The sequence below is a fragment of the Varanus komodoensis genome, unplaced genomic scaffold (genome assembly GCF_004798865.1).
Source record: "Varanus komodoensis strain SLA01 unplaced genomic scaffold, ASM479886v1 scaffold29_1, whole genome shotgun sequence".
NCBI lineage: Eukaryota > Metazoa > Chordata > Lepidosauria > Squamata > Varanidae > Varanus > Varanus komodoensis.
The window spans coordinates 10,591,873-10,617,076 of NW_025335759.1; the positions used below are offsets into that span (position 1 = coordinate 10,591,873).

Consider the following 25,204-nt stretch of genomic DNA (forward strand, 5'->3'; position numbering starts at 1 on the left):
AAAAGAGGCCTCGTTCTGCCCGTTGTGCCTAAAAACATTTGATTCACCCTGAATTTCTATTTTTGCCTCTTGGATGAATTCCACTGGCACTCAGGCCTCCAATTCTCCTATTTTGAAGCAAACTGGTTCCACTTCACTTCACTTCAGGGAAGACCAGTTCACACAGGTTAACTTCCCACTCCTGTAACCACTGAAAGATTGCTAACCTGCACTCTTAGCTTTTAAAATTGAATACGCTGCCGTGGGCCACGAGGAGAGCAGATCAAAAAGCACGGTGGCTAACAAGAGCGAGAGCGTTAGCCCAGCCCGAATCACACTGCCCACCCTGCGGGAGAGAACAATCAAGTCAAAATAAACAGCTCCACTTGCGTTCTCAGCTGACATTTCCTTCCCTGGAGGAAGGAAGGCCGAGTGTCTCCAAAGTCAATACCAAAAGCATCGGGAAGGTCAGCCAGGGAGAGGGGCTACCTCGAAAGTGCTGAAGGAGACCTGCCCCACCCAAGCGAGGCTGTGGGTCTGATCTTCAGGGACAAGGGGGTTGTGCGAAGGCGGCACAACGGCCCACCAGGAGATGGATGAAGAAAGACGCAACGCAGGAGCCGAACGGAGGTTACAAGACTTTTAATGGCTAATGTACAGTGTAACCCGGGGAAGGGCAGCAGGCATCACACATCTGAGGGCAACCTGGAGCTATGGCACCGGGGGCGGGGGGAACTCGGGGGACGGCCTGGGTGCCCCGCTCCCGAATCCTGAGCCACTTGGTCTGCAGGGAACATAAATCAGGAGGTGGAGCTTTGCACAGCTTTGGTTTGCACAGAACAACACAGAATGTGGGTTGTTGCCTTACCTGGTTGATCCATGGTTTGTTTGCCAGACCACTGCAAAAGCAGCGGGGGGGGGGTTCCCCCAATTCCTGGGTTCTCAAGTCTTTCCTGTTTCCCTCCTTCCCCCCATCCCTGTACCTCAAATGTCTTTCTGGATTTGTAGTACTGGCATGTACAGCCACTGTGAGGTTTTATCACTTTTGCCCGCCAGCTCTGTACCCTCACAAAACAACCCATGAACAACCTCTCATTCTGAGTTCACATGTAAGGACAACCATGGTTCAAGCAACCCAGGGTTCACAACCCATCCATAAAACATTGGCTCTCTTCCTGAACTGTCCTGTTCACTCATCCTTCTTTCCAGGTTTGCCTGTCGTGACAACAGCAGGCTCCAACCACCCCTATGGGGCCCATGCTTGGGTTGCCACTGCTTGCAAACCAGGCCTTAGAACCACAACCGAAGAGGTCTTGGAGACCCCCTCGTTCAACCCCCTGCTCAGTGCAGGCAATTAGCACTATCCCTCCAGCAAGAAAAGGAGCTTTAAAGCAGCAGATCAAGCTCCCGTGATCCATGGAGCAACAGGGCCATTGCTGTGTTTGTTTGGGTTTTTTTAAAGTGGGCAACCCTAAACATAAAAACAGGTAGGGTGAAAAGGCAGGGGAAGGGCAAGCTTTAAAGGGGAGGTTTTGGTCAGTGGGGTGTGCAACACAAACACAACTCCATCCCTTGTTAGGAAAAGGAGAGCCACCGGATGGGAGGGAGTCCAGGTGTTTTCCCAGCTGCCGTTCAAGGAGGAAATGGGAGCATCTGTCCCTGTGAAAATGCTTCTTTTAAAGAACTTTGTGATCAGTGTAGCCCCAGATATTGCTCAGCACCTCCCCGGGTCTCCCCGCTGCCATAGCTCCAGTCTTGGCCTATTCTCTAGGATGCACCACCATTAAATATACTACACCTTTAAAAAAAGATAGCCCCAACTCCCCCCAAAAGCCAGTGTCTTGACCAGACAGTGCAAGAGAGAAAGATGCAGACACACACGAGGACCGGGGGCGGGGGGAAGACTACAAACCCCAGCAGGCCTATCTCGGACAGACAAAAATGCCATATAAAAACAATACATTTCAAGGAAGGGAAGCACAATGCTGGAAGCGCAAGATCAGGCCATCCCTGAAGGTCGGGGGGGGGGTCTCCATGCGCAGAGGCGGACGTCATCGTGGGAGCAGCAGCGAGCGAGGGGCCGCAACTGGCACGGATGAGCTGCTGCGGGAAACGATGAGGTGTTTGGGGTGGCTTCTTTGTTCCCCAGCTGGTGGCGGGAGGGAGGGCGGGAGGGATACCGTTGCAGCTGAGCCTGTCTTGAAGTCCCGGTCCCTGAACCCCCGAAGTTATGGGGGCTCCCATGGTGACGAATATCAAGGGAAGCCTATGTGGGGAAAGCAGCTTTCTTCACAAGCTGGCCAGGGAGAGATGCAGAACTTAATACAGGGCAGGTCATGAGCCGAGCCAGCTGGAGCCAGGGGTCAGACTAGATGGCCCAGGAGGCCCCTCTGACGTGCTCAGTTTCTTTGCTAATCCAGGTGTGAACCCTGCACTGAAATCGTCGGCTTGTGCTCATGGCACATGGGTGCCAGACGGAAAGATGCGTGGGTGTTTAAGGGCTGCTAACAGGACTAGGGGAGAACATACCCCACCGGCCTGGCCCAGTCCTGCACCTTGCACAGAGCATTACGCTGCAGAAGCCGGCCGTGGAAGCGTGTTGCACCAGACGGCAATGGCGCTCCTGCGTCTTCCGTGTGGCAGATCAAACAGCCACACAAGGGGCCGTCTGAGGGGCCCAGTCAAGAGCTGGCAGCCCCAGTAGGTTGGGGGGCACGTGTGGAAAAATGGGGGGGGGGGGAGCCGTGAACACGGATCTGCGTACTCAGTGGAAAGGCAGGTGGCCGGCAGGTGTTTGGAGGATGCTAGGTGTGCATGCATACATGACTGTTTAGCAGCATGGGTGTACACACAGGTATCTGGACGGGACGTGTTCACACACGCATGCTACTGCGCACATGCAAGAAGGAGGGCCCCACGGTCACGCTGCCACAGCAGGCGACTCGGCGTGAAAAAGCAGCGCCTGGTGCGTGGCCACCGAGAGCACCGTGGTGCGCGTTTTGTGCTGTGCATGCAGAAGTTGTGCGTGCATACAGAAGCACGGGTGCACAGGTCTCATCACAGGAGTGCCAACAACACACACTTGCCCAGGGGCAAGCTGGAACTGCCCCCGAGTGACCAGGTTGGGAGGACTTACAAAAATAACCTCCCTTTTAATCACAAGTGAGCTGGCGGAGAGGCGGTAGAAAGAGCAACATAACAGAAAAGGGTGGAGCCAGTGGCACGGGCGGATTTGCTTCTAGGGCTGTGTTTTCATGCTACTGGCCGAAGTGCTTGCGTGGGTTAGTCCATGTTCACAGGTAGGCAACAGGTACGCAGGTGTTGGCAGGTGTGAGGATATGTGAGAGGAGGAAGGGGCTCCTACTGAACCCTAATGACTTAGCTTTGGAATCTCCCCGAACAGACTCGACGCATGCATGTGTGATGCGCAGAGACCGCGAAGAACCGGTGCACTGATGTACGTCCACTTGTATCGGAAGGGCCTGGGCATACGTCAGTTTTTCTTGAAAACACAACACAAAATCAGGCGTTCTTGAGGAGGAGGAAAAAGTGGCAGTACAGACAACCCTTGCGTCTCCCACAGCAGAAGTCTAGAGGAACGGATGAGTCCTGCCCCTCGCGGAAGGGAGGGCCTGAAGAACCGCCGTCCCGTCGCACAGTCCCGGCAGGGCACCCTCTTCGTCCGTGGCAGGCGGTGCAGAGCAGGCGGGGGTTCCTCTGGAACGGGACCACTCTGGGCTCGACTCTCAGCAGTGCTGGGGAGAGGCCAAGAGCCGAGAGGCACTCGTCAGCGCTTCAGCCATCCTCTCTGACGGCGCGAGGAGCCCCAGGGACTTCGTTTGCACCGACAGCTGCCAGCCAAAGGAGGAGCCCCTCCCGCCAACCCCACAGCCCCGCAGGGATGGTGGCTGCCCCTTCCCCACGCACCTCATTTGTCCCGCCACCGGCCCCCCCGGGGCTCAGCAGCCCCGTCTGCTCATTCCGCTTGTCTGTCTTCATCTCCACCACCGTGTCCTCCGGGTTCCCTTCCTTGGGAGTCCTGGCGGGAGAAGGAAACTGGCGCTGAGCACCCATTCCAGCTGCGCCGCTCGGGAGTGCTCCTCGATCCGGAGCTGTCCCTGGGATCCCGGGTGGCAGCGGTGGCGAGCGGCGCCTTCCTCCAGCTTCGGCCGGTCCACCAGCTGCGCCCTTAGCGGGCTGAGCGCTGCCTTGCAACAGCGGAAGGAGCCCAGGCAGGCACCCAGCGCACAAGCAGGGCCCGAATGCCAGGACCGCCCCCCCCCTTTCCGCCCCCTGGAGGAAGTCTCTGTGGGGGAAGGCCTGCTGCAGACTGGCCGGTGGGCCGGCGGCACTCACAAGGATCTCTTCTCGCCCCCGCCGCAGGGCAGCTGGCCACGGCGTTGCATGAAGTAGAAGAAGGCCACGATGAGGAGCAGCAGCAGGACACAGACGCACACGGCGATGACGGCCACCGTGCTGCCGCCCTGGCTCTCGTCGCTGTCCACTGGCGGGAGAAAGACACGTCACGGGGTCCTGAATGACTCCGCCCCAGGATGCTGGGCTGACCACCTTCCCCACACTTCACCCAGCCGAAGATGCTGCTCCCGGGAGCTTCTGAAAAGGCCGTCTGCTCATTCCAACGGACAACTGGCCAGTGAGCAACGGCCAAAGGAGCGCCGGCAGGCAGCAATACCTTCCCCGTGGTGGGCCCTGCCCTTCGGGGCACTTCTCCCGTGAGCGGTTTGAGAGCGGCACATTCTGATGCCTCTTAAAGCAGCAGCAACTCACACAAGCCTTCCCTGATCGGTAAGGGACCCTGATGACTACTTTATAACTGTACATGATTTTTAAACATCTGAATTTTTATGTATTCAATATTTTCATCGGGCTTCCATACGCGTATATGTTAATGCAGACTGTGTGTGTTACAGACAGAGTTCCTACAGCTGCAGGGTAAGACCAGCTTGAAACGTTACCTCCCACCCCACTCTAAAAGATGCCACATCTTCTGTGAGTCTGCAAACTTGCTTGCCTATTTATTTACTTATTATCTACAGGAAGTAGAATAAGAACCGCATTTCCAATGCGAGTTACTGTCTTCCCACTCCCAGTCCACATACAACAACCCTCAATGGCCTCGATGCCACATATGGTGGCGAAACGAGAGCCTGCAGAAGGCGTCAGTTTGCATTTCTCTCAACTCCCCCCAGCCCCACTTTCCTTTCCATGGGGGTGGGGGGCAGCCAGGGCGTGTGTGCTGGAAACAGGCACAAGCCAAAGCCAAGATGTCCCCGCTAAACCACCCACCTGTCCGGAGCTCGGGGTTTCCTATGGCAGCATGCAGGCAAGGAGAAAGCTGTTAGTGGGTGCCAGCACCACTGGCCTGTCCTGAGCCACGGGGCCCTCGCCAGCCCCGCTCACCCGCCGTGTTGGCAGCACCATATTAGCACACAGGAAGAAAAGGGGGCGCTTACCTGCTGGCACTGGGGGAGCAGATGCTGTTGGGGAAACTACAGGGAGAGACGGGCCCATTAGCAAAGGATCACGGCAGACGCTTCCCAAGAACTCCCCGCCCCATTCCCAGCCCGCCTTTGCCCATCAAAGAAGCAGAGGACTGCCGGGGCTGCGTGTTTCCCATCACTCCGGAACGGCACGGCAAGCCGGTGCCTGAATTACAGGAGAGGAGGTGCGCCCCTTTGGTGACGGTCCCTTCACCGAGACTCGTCATTCGAAAGGGTTAGAGAACTGAAAGATAAAACCACCTTGGAAGATTCCCTTTTGCGTGTGTGGCTGCAGAGAGCAGGTGAAGGGGAACCTCGGAAGCAGAGGAACAGGGAAGGAGGTGGGTGGGGCTGAGCACTGTTTGCAGGGTGTAGCACCCCATCCCAGGCCTAACCAAGACGGGAAAGCTCACGCACGGGGCTTCCTTGCGCGGTGGACTCCAACAGAAATGACCCACGGTCAGCAAAGGCGCCCAGACGATCAGAAAAGTGCCAGCTGGAACAACGGGGCTGCTATTTTGTGCAGGATTCACACAGCCAGGACAAAGTCTAGGATGGGGTGTGACTTTTCCGGTCTCCACCTCCTTTCCCTAACCACCAACCATTGTGTGGTGTCCCAGGTGTAGTGCAGCTCACCCCACATTCCGAAGGGCTGAAATGCCTCTCCGAACATTGCGCTTAAAAACACTGACCATGATTAGGATTCCTGGCCGTGCCCACGGCTGGAATGTGTGCCCGGGCAGGCCCTCGAAACAGAATTCAGCCCTTGGGCCAAAAGGGATTCTGCAGCCCAAATCCTCACCCCAACCTGCCAGATTAGCCGACACGGTCAGACCAGAAAACATGGGAAGCCGATTCAGGCCCCCTCAGAAATGATGTGCTGGAAACACCTTGGGAAGCCACATGAAGCGGAACAAGGGTAAACACACGGTCGGTTCTGGGCCAGCCCAGCCAGCAGCACAGCGGGCCAAGCGAGCCATCTGCCACAAATTCAAGCCCCAGGCAAGGATCCTGTGGCTGCTGGGTCCCCCCGCCACAGGCAGCTGTGTGTGCAGCTCCTTTCCTGATGATGCCAAACGTGGGGGTCGTCCTTTTCGCAGGAGCTGCAGACCGGCTCATCCCCACCACAAGCTCACATGCCCGCTCTTGGTTGCTGCGAGCACAGATCCCATCAGCTGCCCCCGTGTCCGGTGGGCAATGTCATGTGAGGGTGCCCGGCGAAGCCCTGCATCTCCTGCTGCCCTTCCCCTGAAAATCCTTGCAGGTTCCCCATCCCTTCCCCTGCTGTCAATAGTTGCTGATCGACTGTGTGAATGCCAGCGCAGAGCGGGGAAGACCACCTTTCAGAAGGGTGAAACCCCTCGCCCCTGCATACACGGTCCCAGCCTTCACGCACGCAACCCCCCGCAGCCGGCCACTTTTCAAAAAGTCAGGGCACTGCAGAGCAATCATGAAATGGCTGTCGCTTCAGGTTTGGCCTTGCAGTGCTGTTTGGCCCTGGGCTTTTCTACAAATCAGCTGTGAAGAAAGCAAAGCAGAAATCTGCAGCGTTCACCCATAAGAGCAAGAGGTGGAAGGGTCCCGCGCTGCTTGCTGCAGAGGCACTCACCAGTTTCGAGCCGGAAAGTCTGCTCAGCCAGGCCGTAACTGTTCTCTGCCCGGCACTTGACGCCGTTCTGGGCCAGCTCAGGGGTCACCTCCAAGGAGAGTTCGGCAGTGACTTTGTTCGCGGAGTGTCTCAGAGACTGGCGGGAGAAGCAAAGGGGGACGAGTCGCGTGAACTGATTCATCTTCTCCACCCAGTTCAGTTCTGCCTCCTCCCGTCCTGCCTAGCTTGGGGGGGGGGCACACGGCCAGAATCCAGCATAAGGAATCTCCATGTGGGAGTTGCATCGTGACCACTAACGATCAAGACTACAGATATGACATAGTGGGTGAATACTTGCAGCCGGTCTGGGTGCCATTTTTGACCCCCTCTGAATTTCTTTTAAAAAAATCTGGAAAATGTAGAAGCGACCCCACAATGGAGCACTTTGTTGTTATGATTGGTCGTGAAGTCGCGTCCGACCCATCGTGACCCCATGGACGACATTCCTCCAGGCCTTCCTGTCCTCCACCGTCCCCCAGAGTCCACCCAAGCCCACACCCACTGCCCCAATGACCCCATCCAGCCACCTCATCCTCTGCCGTCCCCTTCTTCTTTTGCCATCTATTGTTCCCAGCATTAGGCTCTTCTCCAGGGAGTCCTTCCTTTTCATTAGGTGGCCAAAGTATTTGAGCTTCATCTTCAGGATCTGGCCTTCTAAGGAGCAGTCAGGGTTGATCTCTAGGACTGACCGGTCTGACCGCCTTGTGGTCCAAGGGACTCGCAGGAGTCTCTGCCAGCACCACAATTCAAAGACCTCAATCCTTCGGCGCTCAGCCTTCCTTATGGTCCAGCTTTCACAGCCATACATTGCAACTGGGAAAACCATCGCCTTGACTATACGCACTTTTGCCAGGAGGGTGTTGTCTCTGCTTTTTAGTATGCTGTCTAGTATGCGGTTTAGAGCACTAGGGAGTGCTCAAATAGTTAAAGAAATTGTTTGCAAGCTGCGTTTAACCCTTTCAATGTCCTGCAGTAGCCATGGCAAGCTGAAAGGGTTAAGCAACAGTTATCTGTCAGATTGTATGCATTTACTGTGTTTTATTGTATGCCTCTTTAATTGCATGGCTTTTTAATCGTTATATATTTGTTCTGGACTGCACACTGTAGCGAGATCCCTGGAGGGCTACAGGAGAAGTATATAGATGTAACAATCATAGCCAAGGCAAACAAGCTAAATTTGACACAAGCTAAATTTGATAAATAGAGCTCTGTAGCACTACGGATATTTTTTTCTTTAAAGAAATGGCCACTGCCAAATTCAGCAGCACCCAGGGACTGTCCTGGTGTTGCCCGCACCAGCTTACACGCTGAGCCGGGCACTCAGTTTGTGCTTCCCCCCTGCAAGGCCTTCCGTGTCTTACACCTCCGCACTCTGGGGCAAACGCAGGGCTGAGGTGCTGTGTTTATCTCATAGCACTTGCTTCACACCCGAGAAAAATATCATCTCTGAGCCACCTGAGGGAGGTTTCTTAAAACGGGTCTCTTGTGCAGGAAGAGATACAGCTGATGGGGGAGGCCATGCAGCCTTGGAAGGATTTAAGAGTGCATTTCCTTTAAGGATTTAATAAGCTGTTGGTAGGGCACCAGAGGGAGAGAACAGAAGGCAGCCTTTGAGAGCGGAGCGTGGGGAAGGGCGAGGGCGAGGGCTTCTTCCTTTTCAACAGGCACCCAGATCTTCCAAGGGGCGGGCGGATGCCCTCATAGCCCAGAGCACAGGCTTGCCCAACCTGGTGCCCTCTGGGTGCGCTGGCCATGCTGGCCAGGAGTGACGGGAGCTGCAGGTCAGAGCCCGGGGGGGGGGGCAGAGGGGGAGTCCAGCCCTCTCCCCCGGAGACGCCTCAGCCCTTCCGTATGAATGGATGCTCTGGGGGGGGGCGGTGTCACAGATCGGGGGAAGTGGGTGAAGCCCGGCAAAGAGGAGCAGCCCGTTCCAGCGTGTCCGTCCGTCGTGACACGCGCGTTTTCTTGCCCTCCCACTCTTCCCCCTTCCTACCCTTCATCTCAAGGCACGGAGAGACCACCCAGCAAGACACCTCCCCTCTCTGTCTCCTTCGCCCAACAGCTTGAAAGCAGCTGGGGATGCGAAGTGCAAGGGAGGCGGAGGGAGGAGAGCACCTCAAGTCAGCCGCCTGCACAGCTTCTTCTTCCGAGGAAGCCTTTGGACAGTGGCTTGTCCGCGGAGGATGCCCCTGCGAGCCCGCGCTGGGCGGCGGCAGACACAGCGAGTATGTCATGGGCTTCAGTGTGGCCCAGGGAAGCGGAGAATTGCCGTCTCCAGGGCACCACGTCGGGGAATCGAAGGCAAAGGGCTGGCCTGGCCTATCTCGTCTCCCGGTGAGCTGCCCCTTTTATGCTGCAACCCCATGTAAAGAAGGGCCCGATTATTTTCCTGGGCTCCAAGATCACCACAGACGGGGACTGCAGCCAAGAAATTAAAAGACGCTTGCTACTGGGGAGGCAAGCTATTGCAAATCTAAATGGCATACTGAAAAGCAGAGACATCGCCCTGCCAGCAAAAGTGCATATAGTCAAGGCGATGGTTTTCCCAGTTGCAATGTATGGCTGTGAAAGCTGGGCCATAAGGAAGGCTGAGCGCCGAAGAATTGAGGGCTTTGGATTGTGGTGCTGGCGGAGACTCCTGCGAGTCCCTTGGACTGCAAGGCGATCAAACCGGTCAGTCCTAGAGGAGATCAACCCTGACTGCTCTTTAGAAGGCCAGATGCTGAAGGTGAAACTGAAATACTTTGGCCACCTAACGAGAAGGAAGGACTCCCTGGAGAAGAGCCTAATGCTGGGAACAATAGATGGCAAAAGAAGAAGGGGACGGCAGAGGATGAGGTGGCTGGATGGAGTCACTGGGCCAGTGGGTGTGGGCTTGGGTGGACTCTGGGGGACGGTGGAGTACAGGAAGGCCTGGAGGAATGTCGTCCATGGGGTCGCGATGGGTCGGAAGCGACTTCGCAATGAAACAACAAACCCTTCTCTGGGCCTTCAAGAGGGAGGATTTCTACGGAGAAGCGGCAGTAGCAGGGACTGAACCTTCCCGCTCCCAGTGGCTTTTCCTGCACCCAGCCACGCCTGCCCCTGCTGGTGGAAAGTCCCTGGCCGGGGCTGGACCGAGCAGGGGGGAAACCGAGATGGAACGGTGCAGAAAGCCAAGCTCCAAGGCAGGAGCAGGGCCTGAGAGGCTGCAGCCACAACCCAGGAGTGCCGCCAGCGGAAGGACGTGTGGGAGCAAACTGCTCGGACCGGAGAGCCGGTGGAGCTGGGAGGGCTTTGCAGGGCTGGTGTGTTGCAACGGGCCCGGGGAGGCCCCTGGCGCTCTTTCCCCTCCGCTTGAGAGAAAAGGGGGCAGCAGACGGTGGGCAAGAGAAAAGGGCGGGCTGCCCACCCTGCCCCTGGAGCACCCACTGCTGGCTTGGGCCTCAGCCCTCCACCAGCAGCTCCAGTCTTGCTCACCCCCAGTGCGCAGTTTCCGAGGAAAAGCCACCCTTAACACAGAAAGGTGCAACCCTTCCCGGCCCCTCAGGCCTCGCCTGGGCATCTTCCCACAGACTCAGAGCTCTGGCAGGACATGAGGTGAGGGGGCCCCGGTCTGAAGCCCCCCGGCACAGCGCAGGGCGAGAACAAAGCAACTGGCGGGGGAGGGTGAAGTGCTCCCTTTTGCCCAGTGATGCAAAGCACCTACTTGGGAGGGCGCTTTGCCGTGGAGCAGGGGCTTTGGGCTGCCTGTGCGTGCATGGCTGAGGCAAAATGGGCTCCAGGATGGAGCGAACCCTCGCCCAGCCAGGCAAGTGTTCTGCAGGGAAGGAGGCCCGAGGAATACCGCCCCACGGCCCTGACGGACTGCCCTTGGTCTCCCTCGCCAGCCTCCTGCCCTTACCTCCTGCCCAGGTGCGCTCCATTTAATCTGCGGCTGAGGATGGCCGGAGGCTGAGCAGGTGAGCACCACCGTCTGGCCCAGGCTGTGGTAAAGGGTCGTGGACTGGCGCTGCTCCATCTCCGGCCTCCCTGTTCAGAGGAGGAAGTCAAGAAGTTACAGCCGGGACCACGGGCATCTCGTACCCAAGCGAAATTGGACACGGTCTCTCTTTTCACCAACACGGAAGGGCGGCAAACAGCTATTCCGCCTGCTGTGATTGTCCTTCCAACCGCAAGGGAGAAGCGCTTGGGCCCACTGGGCCAAAATGACCGGGCCAGCCCGTGTGCTTGAGGAACCGGGGTGTCTTGCTGCCCGCGGCAAGCTGCCCGAACTGCCCCACAGGCAGGCGGGGAGCCCCTTCCCGGCCCCCCCGCCGCCCAGCAGCTTGGTCCTCTGCAGCCCCCCTGCGCCCACCGATGTCTCCCCCTCACCTTCCACAATGAGCTGGACCGACTCCTCCCGCTGCAGGCCTGGGATGCCCGGCACAGAGGCCTTGCAGGTGTACATGCCGGCCATGTGGTAGGCGAGTGGAGGCAGGACCAGGGTCTCCCCGTCGCCCACCGGCTTGTTGTCCTGCCGGAGAAGGGAAACACGAAGTCAGAGGGGTGCTCTTGCCCGGACACGCTGCCTTCGCAAAGGGGAGACGTCAGATCTCTAAAACGAAGCACTTCAGCGAGGAGCGCTTGCTCTGTGCCTGGTGGTCCATCGTCGATGCAAGGAGAAAGGTCGTATGTTAAAACGGGCTCATGGTTCTGCTCTGGCTTCCGCAAAAGCACGTGTTGAAAGGCCCCGGGAGTCCGAGTGCGGCATCCCTTTCCTCTGCGAGAGTATGGCGCCACCCCGATGACCGTCGGTGGTCCAGAAACGCAACCTCTTTGCTGCAGCGAGAGAGCTCTCCTCCACCGGCCGCCACCGCAGAAGCAGGGGATGCGCAGGGAGCCCTGGCCGAGCTAGCTGCCTGCCGCACTCAGACACAGAAGTAGTTGGAAATCTGCTCCTCTGGGAGAGAAACCTAAGGTTTTCTTTGGTTTCCTCTGCACGTCAAGTACAGTTCCAGCTTTGGTATCTTTTTAAAGTTAGCAACTGGAACGGTGGTCTAATGACGAGAGAGAGAAGGGGGGCGGGGGGGGGGGAAAAGGCAAAGCAAAAATGCCACTGTGCCCTGCCAGGGAGATCTGTGAAATTTCTCCTTTGCTGCAAAGCAAGGCTGTGGGGTCCAAATGCAGCGACGTTTCAAAGGGACCGTGATGGCGGCTTCCTTTTGGGATTAAAAATCGGAGGCCCCATTCTGTGTCACTCTTACAACAGGAGTGACCCACCCTGGCAGAGTAGGGCTGCCCATCACCAGGATTTCTGCACAGGTCAGAAGGCTGGAGATGCCTCCTCACGTCCAAGGGGCACGCGCAGAGCGCCAATTCATGCAGAGTTGCAGCAGGCAGCCTCCTCTGAGGGCTTGTAAAGCCTTGCTGCGTCTCTGCCTTGCAACCAAGGACGCGCTGCATCGGCCAGTGGGTGATCCATAACCGAACACCTCCTTTTAAAAAATGCAGCTGCAGACAGAGTCTGGCTCCAGTTGGGGCCACAGTCCTGAGGTGGGGATAATGTACTCTCTCCCCCCACATTTCCCCAGTTAAAACCGCAGTGTCCTGCCGTCCCATCCTCCACAGCCCTCTCAGCAAGGCTATCTGAACCAAAGGACACAACGCAGGATCAGGGAGTCGGAAGGAGTCTCAGAGATCATCCAGACCAACCCGCTGCCCACTGCAAGATCTGCTGTGCAGGATGGAACTGCAGCATCCCTCACAGACCCTCCTGCTTCAACGCAAACTGCTTCCCGCAACTGCCGCCTGCAGGTCCTCCCCCTTCCCGCTGGAGCATGAATCCACTCCTTCTTTTAAGTGACCTCCAGGCGCCCACCTTGGGGGAAGGGCCGCACTCGGGCGTGGGGCAGCCGCTCCGCATCCGAGCAGGGCCAGGTGCTGCCCCAGGAGGTGGAGGACGAGTGGCCTGCAGTTGCGAAGAACCGCTGCCAGTCAGAGCAGTAAATACGGGGCTGGAGGAAGACACAGCCTGGCCTACTGCGAGGCCACTTCTGATGCACGGGGGAGAGTGGAGAGTGGGCCGTGCCCCCAGGGTGCGTGTCCCTCCCGGGTCGAGGGGCTCGCTGCCCGGCCAGCACTCCACCCACCTTCCACCACGACAGCGTGGGCGTCCGGGAGCCGGTCCCCGCGCAGGCCAGTTCCAGCTCCGTGCTCAAGTTGGCCGCCACCGTTTTGTTCGGGCTCACGACCAGCGGATCCAGATCTGGGGGGAGACGGAGGAGGTGGCGGCAAGGAGGAGAGAGGGGTGGGTGACGCTCAATCTGCGGCGGTCCCCCTCGGCCCAAAGAGCGCTCCCGGCCTCCCTGCCAGCCGCCAGCGGCACTCACAGTTCACGGAGATGTTCACCTCCTGCTCCAGGTCCACCTCTTCGGGGCTGTCGAAGTCGAGCACTTGGCACCGGTATATGCCACTGTCCGCCTTGGTGACCTGAGGGAGCCGCAAGGCTCCGGAGGAGTTGGAGCCCAGGTCCAGCTCGACTCCCATCGTCTGGTTCTGTGTGGGGGGAGGAAGCAGGCATGAGGAAAGGAGCCGAGCACGGCGGCCTCGTGGGCCTCATGCTGAACGGTCCCCTGCGCCTCCTCTCTCCCAGCCGAGCTCAGCCGCAGCACCAGACTCAGCACCTTGAGGTGCACTCCTGTCTCTTGGAGGGTGCACCTGGTCTGCAAACATCCACAACTTTGGGCATTTCCTGGAATTGGGAGGGTAGCAAACTGTGGGGGGGGGGGGCTTCCCAACTGCTGGAACCCCCTGGGGCACATGCCGCTACCCACCAATTTTCCTTCCCACCTGCTGCTGAAGTCAGCAGAGATTCAGCAAAAAGGGACCATTTTTTCCCCATGCAAGACAAACTCGCTCTCCCAGGAGGCTGCCCAGGGCACAACCCTGTCCCCTGTGTACTGTGACTCAAAAGGCAATTGTGAGTTTGCCTAATAGTTGTGGCTGCTGCAGCAAGTTTGGTGGAGGGTCGGTGGGCGGGTGCAGCATCGGCGTCTTCTCCAGCTCTTGCTGGGAGCCCTGAGCCTGGCTGGAAGCAAAAGCGAGCGACGATTTGAAAAGGTAGTGAAGAGCCCCAGAGATGCCTTCTAGCCCCGCAGCTGCCATTCCACGGGCAGCCATGGCGTGCCACGGCTGGGCAGAGCCGGTTGTCCCCAAAGTGGAACCCAGCGGCCTCCAGGGGACCGCCTGTCCCTCCAGCCAGGCACACGGGCTGAGCAGAGGCTCAGCTTCCTTGCTTCTCCCAGGGAGGAAGAGGAGGCGGTGGCAAGGTGGGCTCGGGCAAAGCTCGGACCAGTTGCCAGGGCCTCGGGGGAGGTGCGGAACTTGCCGGCAGGCCGTCACCCCGCATGAGCCCGCTTCCTGCAACAGGGTCAATGAACAGCTCGGACGAGCCATGAGAGCGAAATGAGCCTCTGGGAGACACCGTCCACAGAGCCAGCCTCAGGCCTCACCAAGCGGTGGGTCACACACGCCGTGCGGTGCCTTTAGCAAGTTAGTCTGGAACCAAGGACTGTTTTAGCTCTTACGTTGTTTTTAAATGCTGCATTTGGGGAACAGGCATGGTGTTCTATGCTCCTGTTCCTGTTCTGTTGAAAAGCACAGCTAATGGGCAGCACAGAATTAAAACGATGCGGATGAGGAAGGGCACCATCTGGAGAGCCGTGCGGCTTGAGATGGTATATATGTTTGTGAGCCGCCCCGAGGCTTTGTCGCGATGGGGGCGGCATAGAAATGTTTTAAATAAATAAATTAAATAAATAAATAAATAAATAAATAAAAGTGCTCCATAAAAAAAAACAGAAGGTGCAGCTTAATGCTTGTGTTTCTCTCAGCTCTTTCTCGAACCAGGGTGCACGTCTCGCCCACTGTCCCCAGAAGGAATAGACTGGAATAGACTGGGGCAAAGGGAAGGGACCCAGAGCAGCAGTACCTGTAACTTAGCAAAGTAGTACTCGGGTTCGGGGAACCCATCCGCCTTGCACTGCAGCCAAACGTCGTCCCCCTCTTTGATGACCTTCGGAGAATCCAGCTCGAAGCGCACATTCTCCGTGTAGTCTAGGAGCCAGAGACGGGGCAGGAGGAGAGAAGGAAGACCACTTTGCAGCACGCGAGCAAAGCAACGCCACTTCTGCACATTCCCACAATTATTTATTTTATTACCAGAGGCACAGACCACGCCACCTCTGATAAAATAACCCCACGGTGAGCAATCAATAAGGATAATTGCTAATAAGGGTAACTGAAATATGTAATTACAAACTTTAAGATCGGCCGGTGCCAATAAACCTAAGGCTGGTTAGTCAAGGCAGGCTATAAAGAGTAACTCCCAGGTGCAAGCATTCATTCTCTGCGCGCATATATGCGCACACAGGTATTAAGAGAGATAAAGAGCGTGTGCTCGCAGGTTTTTGTACAGGTAAGGAGATATAAAGGAAATCATTATATTTGTATTTGTGTGCATATATGTATTGACGGAGAGGGAGGGAGGGAGAGGGAGGGAGGGAGAGGGAGGGAGGGAGAGACTGCACATTAAAAAATAACAGCTCAAAACATCACCATAAAATGAAACGATCAATACTCAACAAGACACAAGAATAGCAGCAAACACTACATCGAAGTCATCAGCCAGGAATGCAGCAAATTAGAGACCTGGCAAAACAACTGAACCATAATGCAAAATCGATATCTTGGTCCTCGGTCGCAACAGGACACTTGCAGTGGCTCACGAGAGACTTCCTTTTTTTAGCCCAATTAAACACAACAGCAAGACAGATGCAGCAGAACGAAGCTGTGAGGCACGATCTGGCCATGCCACGAAGAGGAGAAGCAGCAGCGGCTGGCAGACAGATCCCCGCGAAAGCATTTATCTGTTCAAGGGCCACACTAATGAGGCCTCCCCGACAGACACACACACTCAGGACGGGACACGGTCCTCCAAAGCAGGGATCACAACCCGGGCCAAAATGTCCAGCCACATTCAGTGTGATTTGGCAGCAAGAAAATCAAGAGCAACCCTCCTGGCCCGACACAGTGCAGCTAAATGCTGAAGAGGTTTCCTATCTTAAATGTTTTCATTTTGGCCATTTGTATTTTTGGTCTCCTAAGCTGATTTCCCAGCATCGTTTACACAGAGATGCACATGAAAGTTTGCGTGTGCATCTTGTGACTCACCCTGGGATGCCGCTGGCTGCAAGAATGATGCACTATATTCAGTGTGGAACGAGGGCTAGAAGATGCTGAGACCGGGCACAGCGGGGCAAATGCCAGGGCTCCGCACGGTGGGCACCAGCCTTCTTTTAATGCTCACCCCCCCCAAAAAAAAATCACAGCCCAGTGCTGCCAAAGGGCACACAGAGCCCGGCAGCTGCAGCCGCTTCTCTGTCCCCAAGGCCTCTCTGGGACCCGCAGCAGAACAGGGCCGGGGCGACGAGGGTCCTGACGATGGTGGTCACGCTTCCCACGCACGGCTGGCCAGGTGGAGGGAGCACGAGGCTGCTGTGTGCATCCCCACTGAGCTTTCGGGGGCCCATCCAGGTGGCACCGAGGGTGGGGGAATGAAGGCAGTTTTGCCTCCACAAGCCTGAGCTTGGCCTCAAACTTAGAAACATAGAAAACAGAGCGAGTCAGAAGGGACCTCCCGGGACATCTAGTCTGACCTCCGGCACCAACTGGCTCCGCTCACGACATGCCCACCATGTGGACGTCCAGCCTATCCTTGAACACCCACACTGATGGGGCCTCAGCGACCTCCCGTGGAAGCCCATTCCACACCCTCGGGGTCCTGACTGTCAGGAAGTGCTTCCTAGCATCCAAACAGAACCTTGGCTCCCTGAGCTTGGCTCCGTTGGAGCGTGTTCTGCCCTCCTCTGCAGGGGAGAACAGGTCTCTACCCATCTCCATGTGACATCCCCTCACATACCTGATAAATCATACAGTTGGAAGGGGATCTTGCAGGCCATTTAGCTGATCCATCTGCTCAACTCAGGACTCCAGTCACCCATCCAGATTTCAACCCAGCCCAGTGCTGCTTAGCTTCCTAGATTGGGCAGGACCAGGCCAATCAGGCTATCGAGAAGTCAACTTACAGTGCACCCGCAGCTTGAACGCCTCGGTCGCAGCACTCTTGACTTTCCCAAGCGGCATCGAGTAGTTGACTTTGCAGTGGAACTTGGAGTCCTTGTCAGCCTTGTTCACGCGCAGGTACAACGTACTGGAGATGGAGAAGAGTCCCGAGGCCTCTTTCACTGTCCGTGACACCACATACAGATCTGGGAAGGAGTACAGACATGTGGAGATGGGGAAGATGGGGGGAGCGAGCCCAGGCGGCGGGGGGGCCAGAAGGAAGGGGAAAGCTCCAGAAAAGGGCTTCGCACAGACACGAGTCACATGATCTTTGGTCATTCCAAAGAGTCAGATCACGCCACCAATGCCATTCAAAATAGGATTTCGCAGCTGCACACTGTTTTGCTGGAATGCATTAGTTTATTTGATTTATATCATGCCTTACACACAAGCACATACACAAGCACACCAGTAACAATAATAAAAACCCACATTTTGCAGTGAAATGGCTTGTTTTGCTGTAAACTGCTCTGAACACTGTGCACAGACATCCTTGAGGAAGTATTTTGCAGAGGTTCTTTAAACAGCCTCCCCTCCAGGGCACCTACAAGGATAGCTGTGGTTTAAATCCTGGGCTAGTTTCTACCTGGGTAGGCAGAATCCCAGTGGTGGACTGGAACCTTAGGCTCGGACTGGGCCGACCCAAAAGGCACTTATGCAACCTCTCGATCATGCAGGAGGGCCTTTTTACACGGCAGCCAGGAATGCGAGACTAAACATGTGGTAGCTCTCAGAGCCTCTAACACAACGTCTCAATCACAGGTGAAGTTTTTCAGAAGCAGCTCGGAATGTATAGAAAACTGATGTTCTCGAAGGCCATAGGCTTGCCTGCTTGCTTTGGCACTCATTGCACAGGAACGTCTTTCTTACCCTTATTCCGCTCGGTGGAGGCATTCAGAAGGCGGTCGTCTTTGTACCAGAAGATGACTGGAACCGGGTTGGCATTTCTGCTGGAGCACGTCGCAATCTGGAGAGGAAGGAAAGGCAGCCTTGAAAACCCTTTCCCACACCTTTTTAAGTGTTCCCCTGTCCGGCTTTCTACCTACTTTCATTACTGTTGTGCCCTCTCAAGCTCACAGGGCAGGACTGTACCATGCTACGAAGAAATGTAAATTTTGCTTGGAGGAGCCCTAGATGCGCACAAGCCTGGCTACCTTCTTCCCATGCACGTGATCATGGAACATCTTCCTCTACAAGCTTCCTCAGAAATTCACCAAAAATTCTTGCCCGCCTGTTCCAAACCATGCTTTAAACAACAAAATAATGCATCCGCGAAAACAGATTCCCAAGCAACAGGGCCCTAATGCCGCATTTGGGGGCTTTTCTGCATGCCCTGTGATACTGCAGGGAAAAAAAGGGGGCTGGATGACATTGTGAGGAGGGCTCCTGGAGCCACACGGGCAAGTCTGCGCCCTGGCGCATGGCAGCCATGCTCCTGGCCACCATCGCCTGCAGCAAAAACACGGGCCATGTGCAGGCGACGTGGGAAAAGGTCCTCTGCGCATGCCAGGGGATGCGAAGTGCCCCGCTGCAAAAGGAGGGACTCCACGCTGGGAGGAACTCCCCACATGTGGAGGGCGCTTTGTCACGGCATCCAAATACGCAAACGCTGGGGAAGCGTTTTTGCCCCGGGGGAACAGCGGGGGATGCAGCTGTGGCAGGGACGGGCCACATGCCCTGCCCGCCACAAGGCCCCTCCCGAGGGGCAAAGTCATAGCTGCCCATTGCAGGGGAAAGCAAACGTGCAGATGGAGAGGAGGCCTCCAGCACCGGCCTCCCCACCCTTCCCTGCTCCTCAAAAGGTCCGTTTCACCCTTGCACGCCCCCCCAGAAACCATCTTCTTCAGAACCAGGAGAGTGGCTGGAAAAGGAATTCCTCTAAGCATGTACAGAGTGCCCCTTCCCACAGCTAATGCCCATCTCCAAGCTTCGGAGGCTAGGAATGAAGCTCTTGAGGCTGACCGGGGTGCTTCTCAAGATACACAGAGGCGCTTATCAAAAAACGGAGGCCAAGCTCTCACCTCTGAGGCGTGCTTCTCAGTCACTGAGAGGGTCCTGGAGTTTTGCGTGAGCTCCGGGAGCTCAGGTGGGTCTGGGGTAAGAGAAGGAAGAGTCAGACAGGCCTGGAGAAAAGGTGGGCCAGGATCAGAGAAACGGGCTCCTTAAGCACAAGCTCTGGCAGCAGGATCTTTCAGCGACATGGTGCTGGATTTCTGGCTCCTCAGCTCTTTGTCTTTGGACCCAACACTACTGGAATTCCAAAACGGAACTTGGCCCTCAGCCTGAAAGGGGCTCAGCACACCAGATCGGAGGGTTAAATAGCAGGGAATTTCTTTCCCCAAGTGCTTTTCCGGGAATCCTTGCGTCTGCCCACGTGATTTACACTTGTCAAGCAAGGGGGCTTTCCCACGATGTCCCCAGAGCTTCAGCATCACCAATCTGGGCTAAAAGATCCAAATATGTGCATTTGCTTTGCATTTGATGCTAAGCAGTAGCAGACCAAGAGCTATCCAGACTAATATCTATATTTTTAAAATCCAAGTAAAGAATCGGCCCTTGGTGGTCCACCAAAGTTGGACGGTGCTTTTTCTTCCTGGTCATGCTCTGCAAAGTAACACCCCACTAGAAGTGGGGGAACGGATGCTCCATTCTGTGCAAATCCATTGTGTATGCATCCAGTCCTAGAGTCCATGACACCAAGGATGCAATCCTACACTCACTCATTCTATTAATTCAGTGGTAAATCCTGGAGAAAATGAGTTTTGCATCTGGCTAAGTGGGCCTAAGATCAGACTGTCAGTCTCCTTGAAATCAATAAAACTGTATTCACAGCCCCGGCTTTCAAACATGGCCCAGAGCCACAAGATTCAATAAGTACATTAATCAGCCACATCTTTAGGCTGACTGTACTGGGGTGGGGAGATAGTGATGTGTGAGTTGGAAAGATAATGGCACATATCTGCTTTTGCAAACACTATTTTGATTTCAGTGTTGTTGTAACAGGGGAGAACATACTGTGAAAGGGCTGTATTTCCCTCTCACTCTCACTGGCTGCTTTTGTTTGCTGGAGTCTAAGTTTGTTTATTTATTTAAAACATTTCTATGCTGCCCCATCCCAACAAAGCCTCGGGGCGGCTCACAAGTTCTCTTTGCTTCCCGAAGTCTCCCAAACTGCTTGTTATATCAAGGTGCTGGTAATGTCAACAGGAACAATTTAATGTTCAAAGGCAAGCTGACCAACACGCAGTTTTGGAAATCAATAGATCACTTGAACGCAGACCGGTCTGTGTCTCTGCTGCAGGAGATGAGAGCACCAATGACTTTTCCCAGCACGGCCACAGAATCAAGGGAAAAAAACTAAGGACTAGAATTGGGAAGATTAATGGGAAGCCCCAGGCAACGTAAAATTAAAAACAAACTCAGCCCAAAATGTAAGCCCTTATCAGTAAAAGCAAGATTTAAAAACAAACAAGAACCAGCAGCCCCGGGTCCCCCCTGTTTTTCCTTTATCAGAGAGCGGGGAAATGACCCGGAGCTTTCCGTTTCAGAGCAAGGAAGGAGTACAGACAAACACAGCTGCTTCTCCCATTTTGTGTTTGCAGCTGTCTTGGTGGAGCCGCTTTGCAGCGTCGAGCACCAACCCGGCCCCTGAAGGCTGAGCTGCCGAGGCCGCCGCCAATGATGCTCGGTGCTGCTGGAGTGGAGGGTTGCCGGGAAGGGAGAGCAGCAGGTGGGGAAACTCACCGTACACCTTGAGCTGGGTCACTCCCATTCCGCTCCCGGACGAGCTCGTCACCTGGCAGGAGAAGGCCCTCTCGTCAGCCACTGCAGCGGCTTGGATGACCAGGCTGTGGTTGGGGTCCATGGAGATGCGACCCGTGTACTCCGTGTCCTGGTCCACCCCCTGCTGACCCTGGTCGCTATAGGCCACCCGTCGCAGCTCCCCGTTCTTGTCCGTCTGGTTTTGTTTTGGGCAGTAGCAGGGAAATAGGGAGGAAGGTTTGGTTAGCGTGGTGGCCAGCAATGGCCCTCCAGGTGTTTTGGCCTGTATTAATCAATCAATCAATCAATCAATCAATCAAAAGCTTTTCTATCCCATCCCCTACAAACGTCTCGGGGCGGCTTACAATAAATTAGTAGAATAAAACAAACCCCACGGTATCTGACCATTAATATACTAAAACCGCAGTTAAAATCAATTAAACATTAAAATAGCAGGAAAATAAAAAGGGCTTTGCCTGACGCTAAGACGAATATAACGTCGGTGCCAGGCGGACCTCTCTGGGGAGCGTCTTCCATAGTCAGGGGGCCACCGCAGAGAAGGCCCTCCTCCAGGTGTTCACTCTCCTAACCTCCTTCAAGGAGGGCTCCCAAAGCAGGACCTCTGCCTCAGACCTCAAGGGGCAGAGGGAGGTATCCCGGACCCAAGCCGACTCGTTTCTCATGAGTCACAGGCAAGGGTGAGGCATGGTGGGAGCTGCAGGCCAAAGCACCTGGAGGACAGCAGGCCGCCCACCTTGGCACAAAAGACTCCCGCTCCCTCGCTCACTGCCACCTCCTTCCCCAGCCCCGCGTACTCACAATGAACCATTCCACCAGAAGGAAGTCATCGCCGCCGGTCACCGTGTGTGTACACAAAATGGGCACCGGGTCCCCAAGGAGAACCTCTGTGACAGCTGGGACAGAGACCTGCACGTCTGCCTGGCATCCTGAGATAAGGAGGGGTGGTAGGGACAGAGAAGGAACGGAGGACTGTCAGGGGGACCCACAGAGCATCCCCTGAAGGTACTGGTCAGCAGCTCATTTTTGCTGGCAGCCGACTTAAGAGGGACCAGGGCAGGTCCCCGCCTGAAGGCCAGCCGGCAAGTCTGGTCACAGCAGGTCCCGCGGCTCCCCTTTTGCCTGCAAGGGGAAGACCTCTGATCTTCTCACAGGGACCAGATGGGTCCCTGGGACCACCGACTGCTGATCCACATCCCAGAGCCATGCTCGTGTGAAAAGCTGCTTTCAGTGCGGTTCCCTCCGTTTTGAGGCAAGCACAGCGTAGTGCTCAGCAGAGGAAAATGGGCTTGCTAAGGGCACAAGCTTCCTGATAGCATCAACAGCTAGAAGGTACATTTGACTGCAACAGAGATTGCACATTTTTAGATGCTGAAGTCATAAATACCTCTGCTCATCGTCATCGCTTGAGCTTACTTCAGGCCTCAGGAAAAAGACTGGCTCAATTGCAAGGATTCCCAAGACGTGAACATGCTGCAAACTCTCGCACCCCTCTCCTCCTAGCACCTGTGCAGCTTCCCTCCCCGTTTCCTGGGTGGCGCATGGCACAGTCTAGGGCACAACCCCATGCATGTTGAAACAGAAGAGAGTCTTTCAACTCCCGGCATGCCTCGGGCAGCCACGCCTCGGATCGTGCCCATACCGCAGCTGTTCTGTTCCCCAAACGAAACAGAGCTAGACCTGACTTTCAGAAGCTGTCCCTGCTTCTCCTTTGGAAGAACAGTGCTAACCTCAGCTTGCTGAGCTGGATGGCATCACTAACTGGGGTTAGTGCTAAACAGGAAACAGGAAAGGGAAGCTGCACTCACAACTCCCCAAACCATGGTTTGAAGGATCATCTTTCCTGAGAGGCGGACCCTTCTCCTCAGAGGGCTGAACCTGAATTTGGTGGTCTCCGCAGGGCCCGTGCCAAGCCCCTGCTGGTGAGTGCCAGGGTGTGGTTTGCAGCAGCCACTTTGGTATTGGGAAGTTGCATCCAAAACTGGGTTAGTTTACAAACATGGCATTGTAACCATGCTTCCCCAGAGTTCGGATGCAACAGGAAATGGTAGTTAGTTAGAGGTGGAAACAGGTGCTTCCTGTCTCCTCCTCTTTCTCACAGCTGCCCCAAAGGCTGAGATGGGAGGGATGAGCTTGGCACTGGAATTTCAGTGTGGGGGCCAAATGCGATTTAGAGATGCTGTCAGCAAGCATATTCCAGGAGGGGGGCAGAGCCAAAGGCACAACAGGGCAGAGCCAAAATGCCAGTTTAAATGTTCCTGCAGTTGGCAATTTAGCTTTAGGAAAGGTGTTTCAAACTTTTAGAAGAAAAAAGCCATGAAACTACCAAAAAAATTGGCAATTGGCAACTCCCTGGGTCTGGAGGGAGCAACAGGATATGCTGCCCAGCAGGTGCATTGGCCTCAAGTTCGACACCCATGACCCACACCTGCAGCTCACCTTCCCAAGGTGTGCTAGAACGCGCCTTCCATTACCTCAGGCTATGCTGTCAGGGCTGATGGGACTTGCGCGTTCCAGGCTGAGGGAAGCTGGGCTACATTATCCTTTATAACTGAGTTCAAAGAGCAAACTTCATGAGAATTCGATGCACACATTTCGGGCACTGGTCTGAACGCTCATTTCAGGACTTTTGAAATAGACATACTTGCCAAAGGAGCAAAATTTGCGAAATCCTTCCGAGGAGAAAGAGCCCGTCTCCCATCTCTGCATAAAAGCTGCACTCTTTCCTCCTTTGCTTGACATGTGAACTTCTCATTCATGCACACAACACACACATACCCTCTTTCGCCTGTCAAATGCTGGACAGTTATTATATGCTTTTGGCCTCACTTAAGGCAATCTTGAATAAAAAATGCGCAGGCGGGTAGGAGGCGGAGGAGCGGGGCAGAGAAATAAAGCAGCGAGTTGGTATTGTGTGGGTGGGAGCGTGACGGGAGGGGGGAAATCCACCATCTGAAAGGCCCAAAGCGGAGCAAGCCAGCAGCTGCTTGGGATTCCAGGCTGGTGCTCCGGGCTTTGTTCCAGGATCAGGGAAGGGGGGGCATGCTTTCATCTCCTGGTCGGGCAGGGGAAACGAGGTGGGGGGGGCTGGCAAGGCTAAGTGCCCAGAAACCGCTCAACGCCAGGGAACCAGCTGGGAACCCCGAGAAAGAAAGAGGAATTGATTCACAGATACTGATGGGCAGACAGGCGGGGTCCTCTCCGCGAAGCATCCCAAACGAGGCGGATTAAGGCATGGCACAGATTGCAGTCCCCCTTTGCCCCCCGCCCCCAGCCAAGACGAGCCCAAAGGCTACCCAGAGTTCGATGCCGTGGCAAGAATACGGCGACGCCTTCTGAAACACACTTGCGGAGAAGGAAGCGACTTAGCCGGACTGCAGAACAAGGCGGTCAGGCACCCTGCCCAGTTACAGGGAGGCGGAAAGATGCTCAGAGGCAAGTGGACCTTTCAGAGCTGAAACGGCTTGGCCGATCCAGCCCTGCCCTGGGATGGATGAGCCAAGAGCTGACCTCAGTTTGAAAATTGCTTAATAAACCAAGGAAAGAACTGGACATTTAAACACTTCAGATTCATTTAAACAAATGATGTAAGCTGCCTTCACCCTTGTAGGAAAAAGGCAGGATATAAATCAAAAAACACATAAAATAAAAAATAAATAAATTCAGGGCAAAGCAAAAATGATCTGTGCAGCCCGGGCCAGGCCTTGGCTTCTTAAAATCCTGGCTTTGCTTCCTGTGTATTCTGACATATTAGGCATGCTGAATGAGGGTTCCCCACCACTGGTGTGTGTGTGTGCACACTGGCCCTGATCCTGGAGGGAGCACAGGGCCATCAGGGGGAAGAGCAGCCACAGAAAGCCTCACTCTTCACGTGTTTGTCCAATCCCACCATCCAAATGGGCGGCCGTCACTACATCTGGCGGAAGTGAGTTTATTTATTTATTTCATTTTATTTAAACCATTTTTATGCCGCCCCATTCGCAAAAAGCCTTGGGGCGGCTTACAACATCAATAAATAAACCCAAATAAACAGCCATATAAGCAGACTTAGAAAACCAGAAACATCTCAGCATGTACATAAAAACCCAATAAATACAATTCATAAATTAACAATTAAAATAACTTTTGAATAAAAAGGTCTTGGCCTGGCGCC

The 25,204-nt window shown here is 55.3% G+C and overlaps 1 protein-coding gene across 1 annotated transcript in view; it reads right to left on the bottom strand.

Annotated features, from left to right (window-relative positions):
* Positions 1 to 606: 606 nt before the first annotated feature.
* BCAM (basal cell adhesion molecule (Lutheran blood group)) overlaps positions 607 to 25,204 on the bottom strand; it is a 36,440-nt gene continuing 11,842 nt past the window's right edge. Inside the window, exons 2-16 of the mRNA XM_044435304.1 lie at positions 21,853 to 22,023; positions 21,016 to 21,229; positions 19,293 to 19,363; positions 18,142 to 18,238; positions 17,235 to 17,417; positions 15,080 to 15,204; positions 13,479 to 13,644; positions 13,239 to 13,354; positions 11,482 to 11,623; positions 11,012 to 11,139; positions 7,090 to 7,225; positions 5,454 to 5,489; positions 4,336 to 4,483; positions 3,907 to 4,018; positions 607 to 3,734 (exon numbers count right to left, since the gene is read on the bottom strand). Of these exons, the coding sequence (XP_044291239.1) occupies positions 3,726 to 3,734; positions 3,907 to 4,018; positions 4,336 to 4,483; positions 5,454 to 5,489; positions 7,090 to 7,225; positions 11,012 to 11,139; positions 11,482 to 11,623; positions 13,239 to 13,354; positions 13,479 to 13,644; positions 15,080 to 15,204; positions 17,235 to 17,417; positions 18,142 to 18,238; positions 19,293 to 19,363; positions 21,016 to 21,229; positions 21,853 to 22,023 (1,854 nt within the window). The 3' untranslated portion in view covers positions 607 to 3,725. The remainder of the gene's footprint in view (positions 3,735 to 3,906; positions 4,019 to 4,335; positions 4,484 to 5,453; positions 5,490 to 7,089; positions 7,226 to 11,011; positions 11,140 to 11,481; positions 11,624 to 13,238; positions 13,355 to 13,478; positions 13,645 to 15,079; positions 15,205 to 17,234; positions 17,418 to 18,141; positions 18,239 to 19,292; positions 19,364 to 21,015; positions 21,230 to 21,852; positions 22,024 to 25,204) is intronic.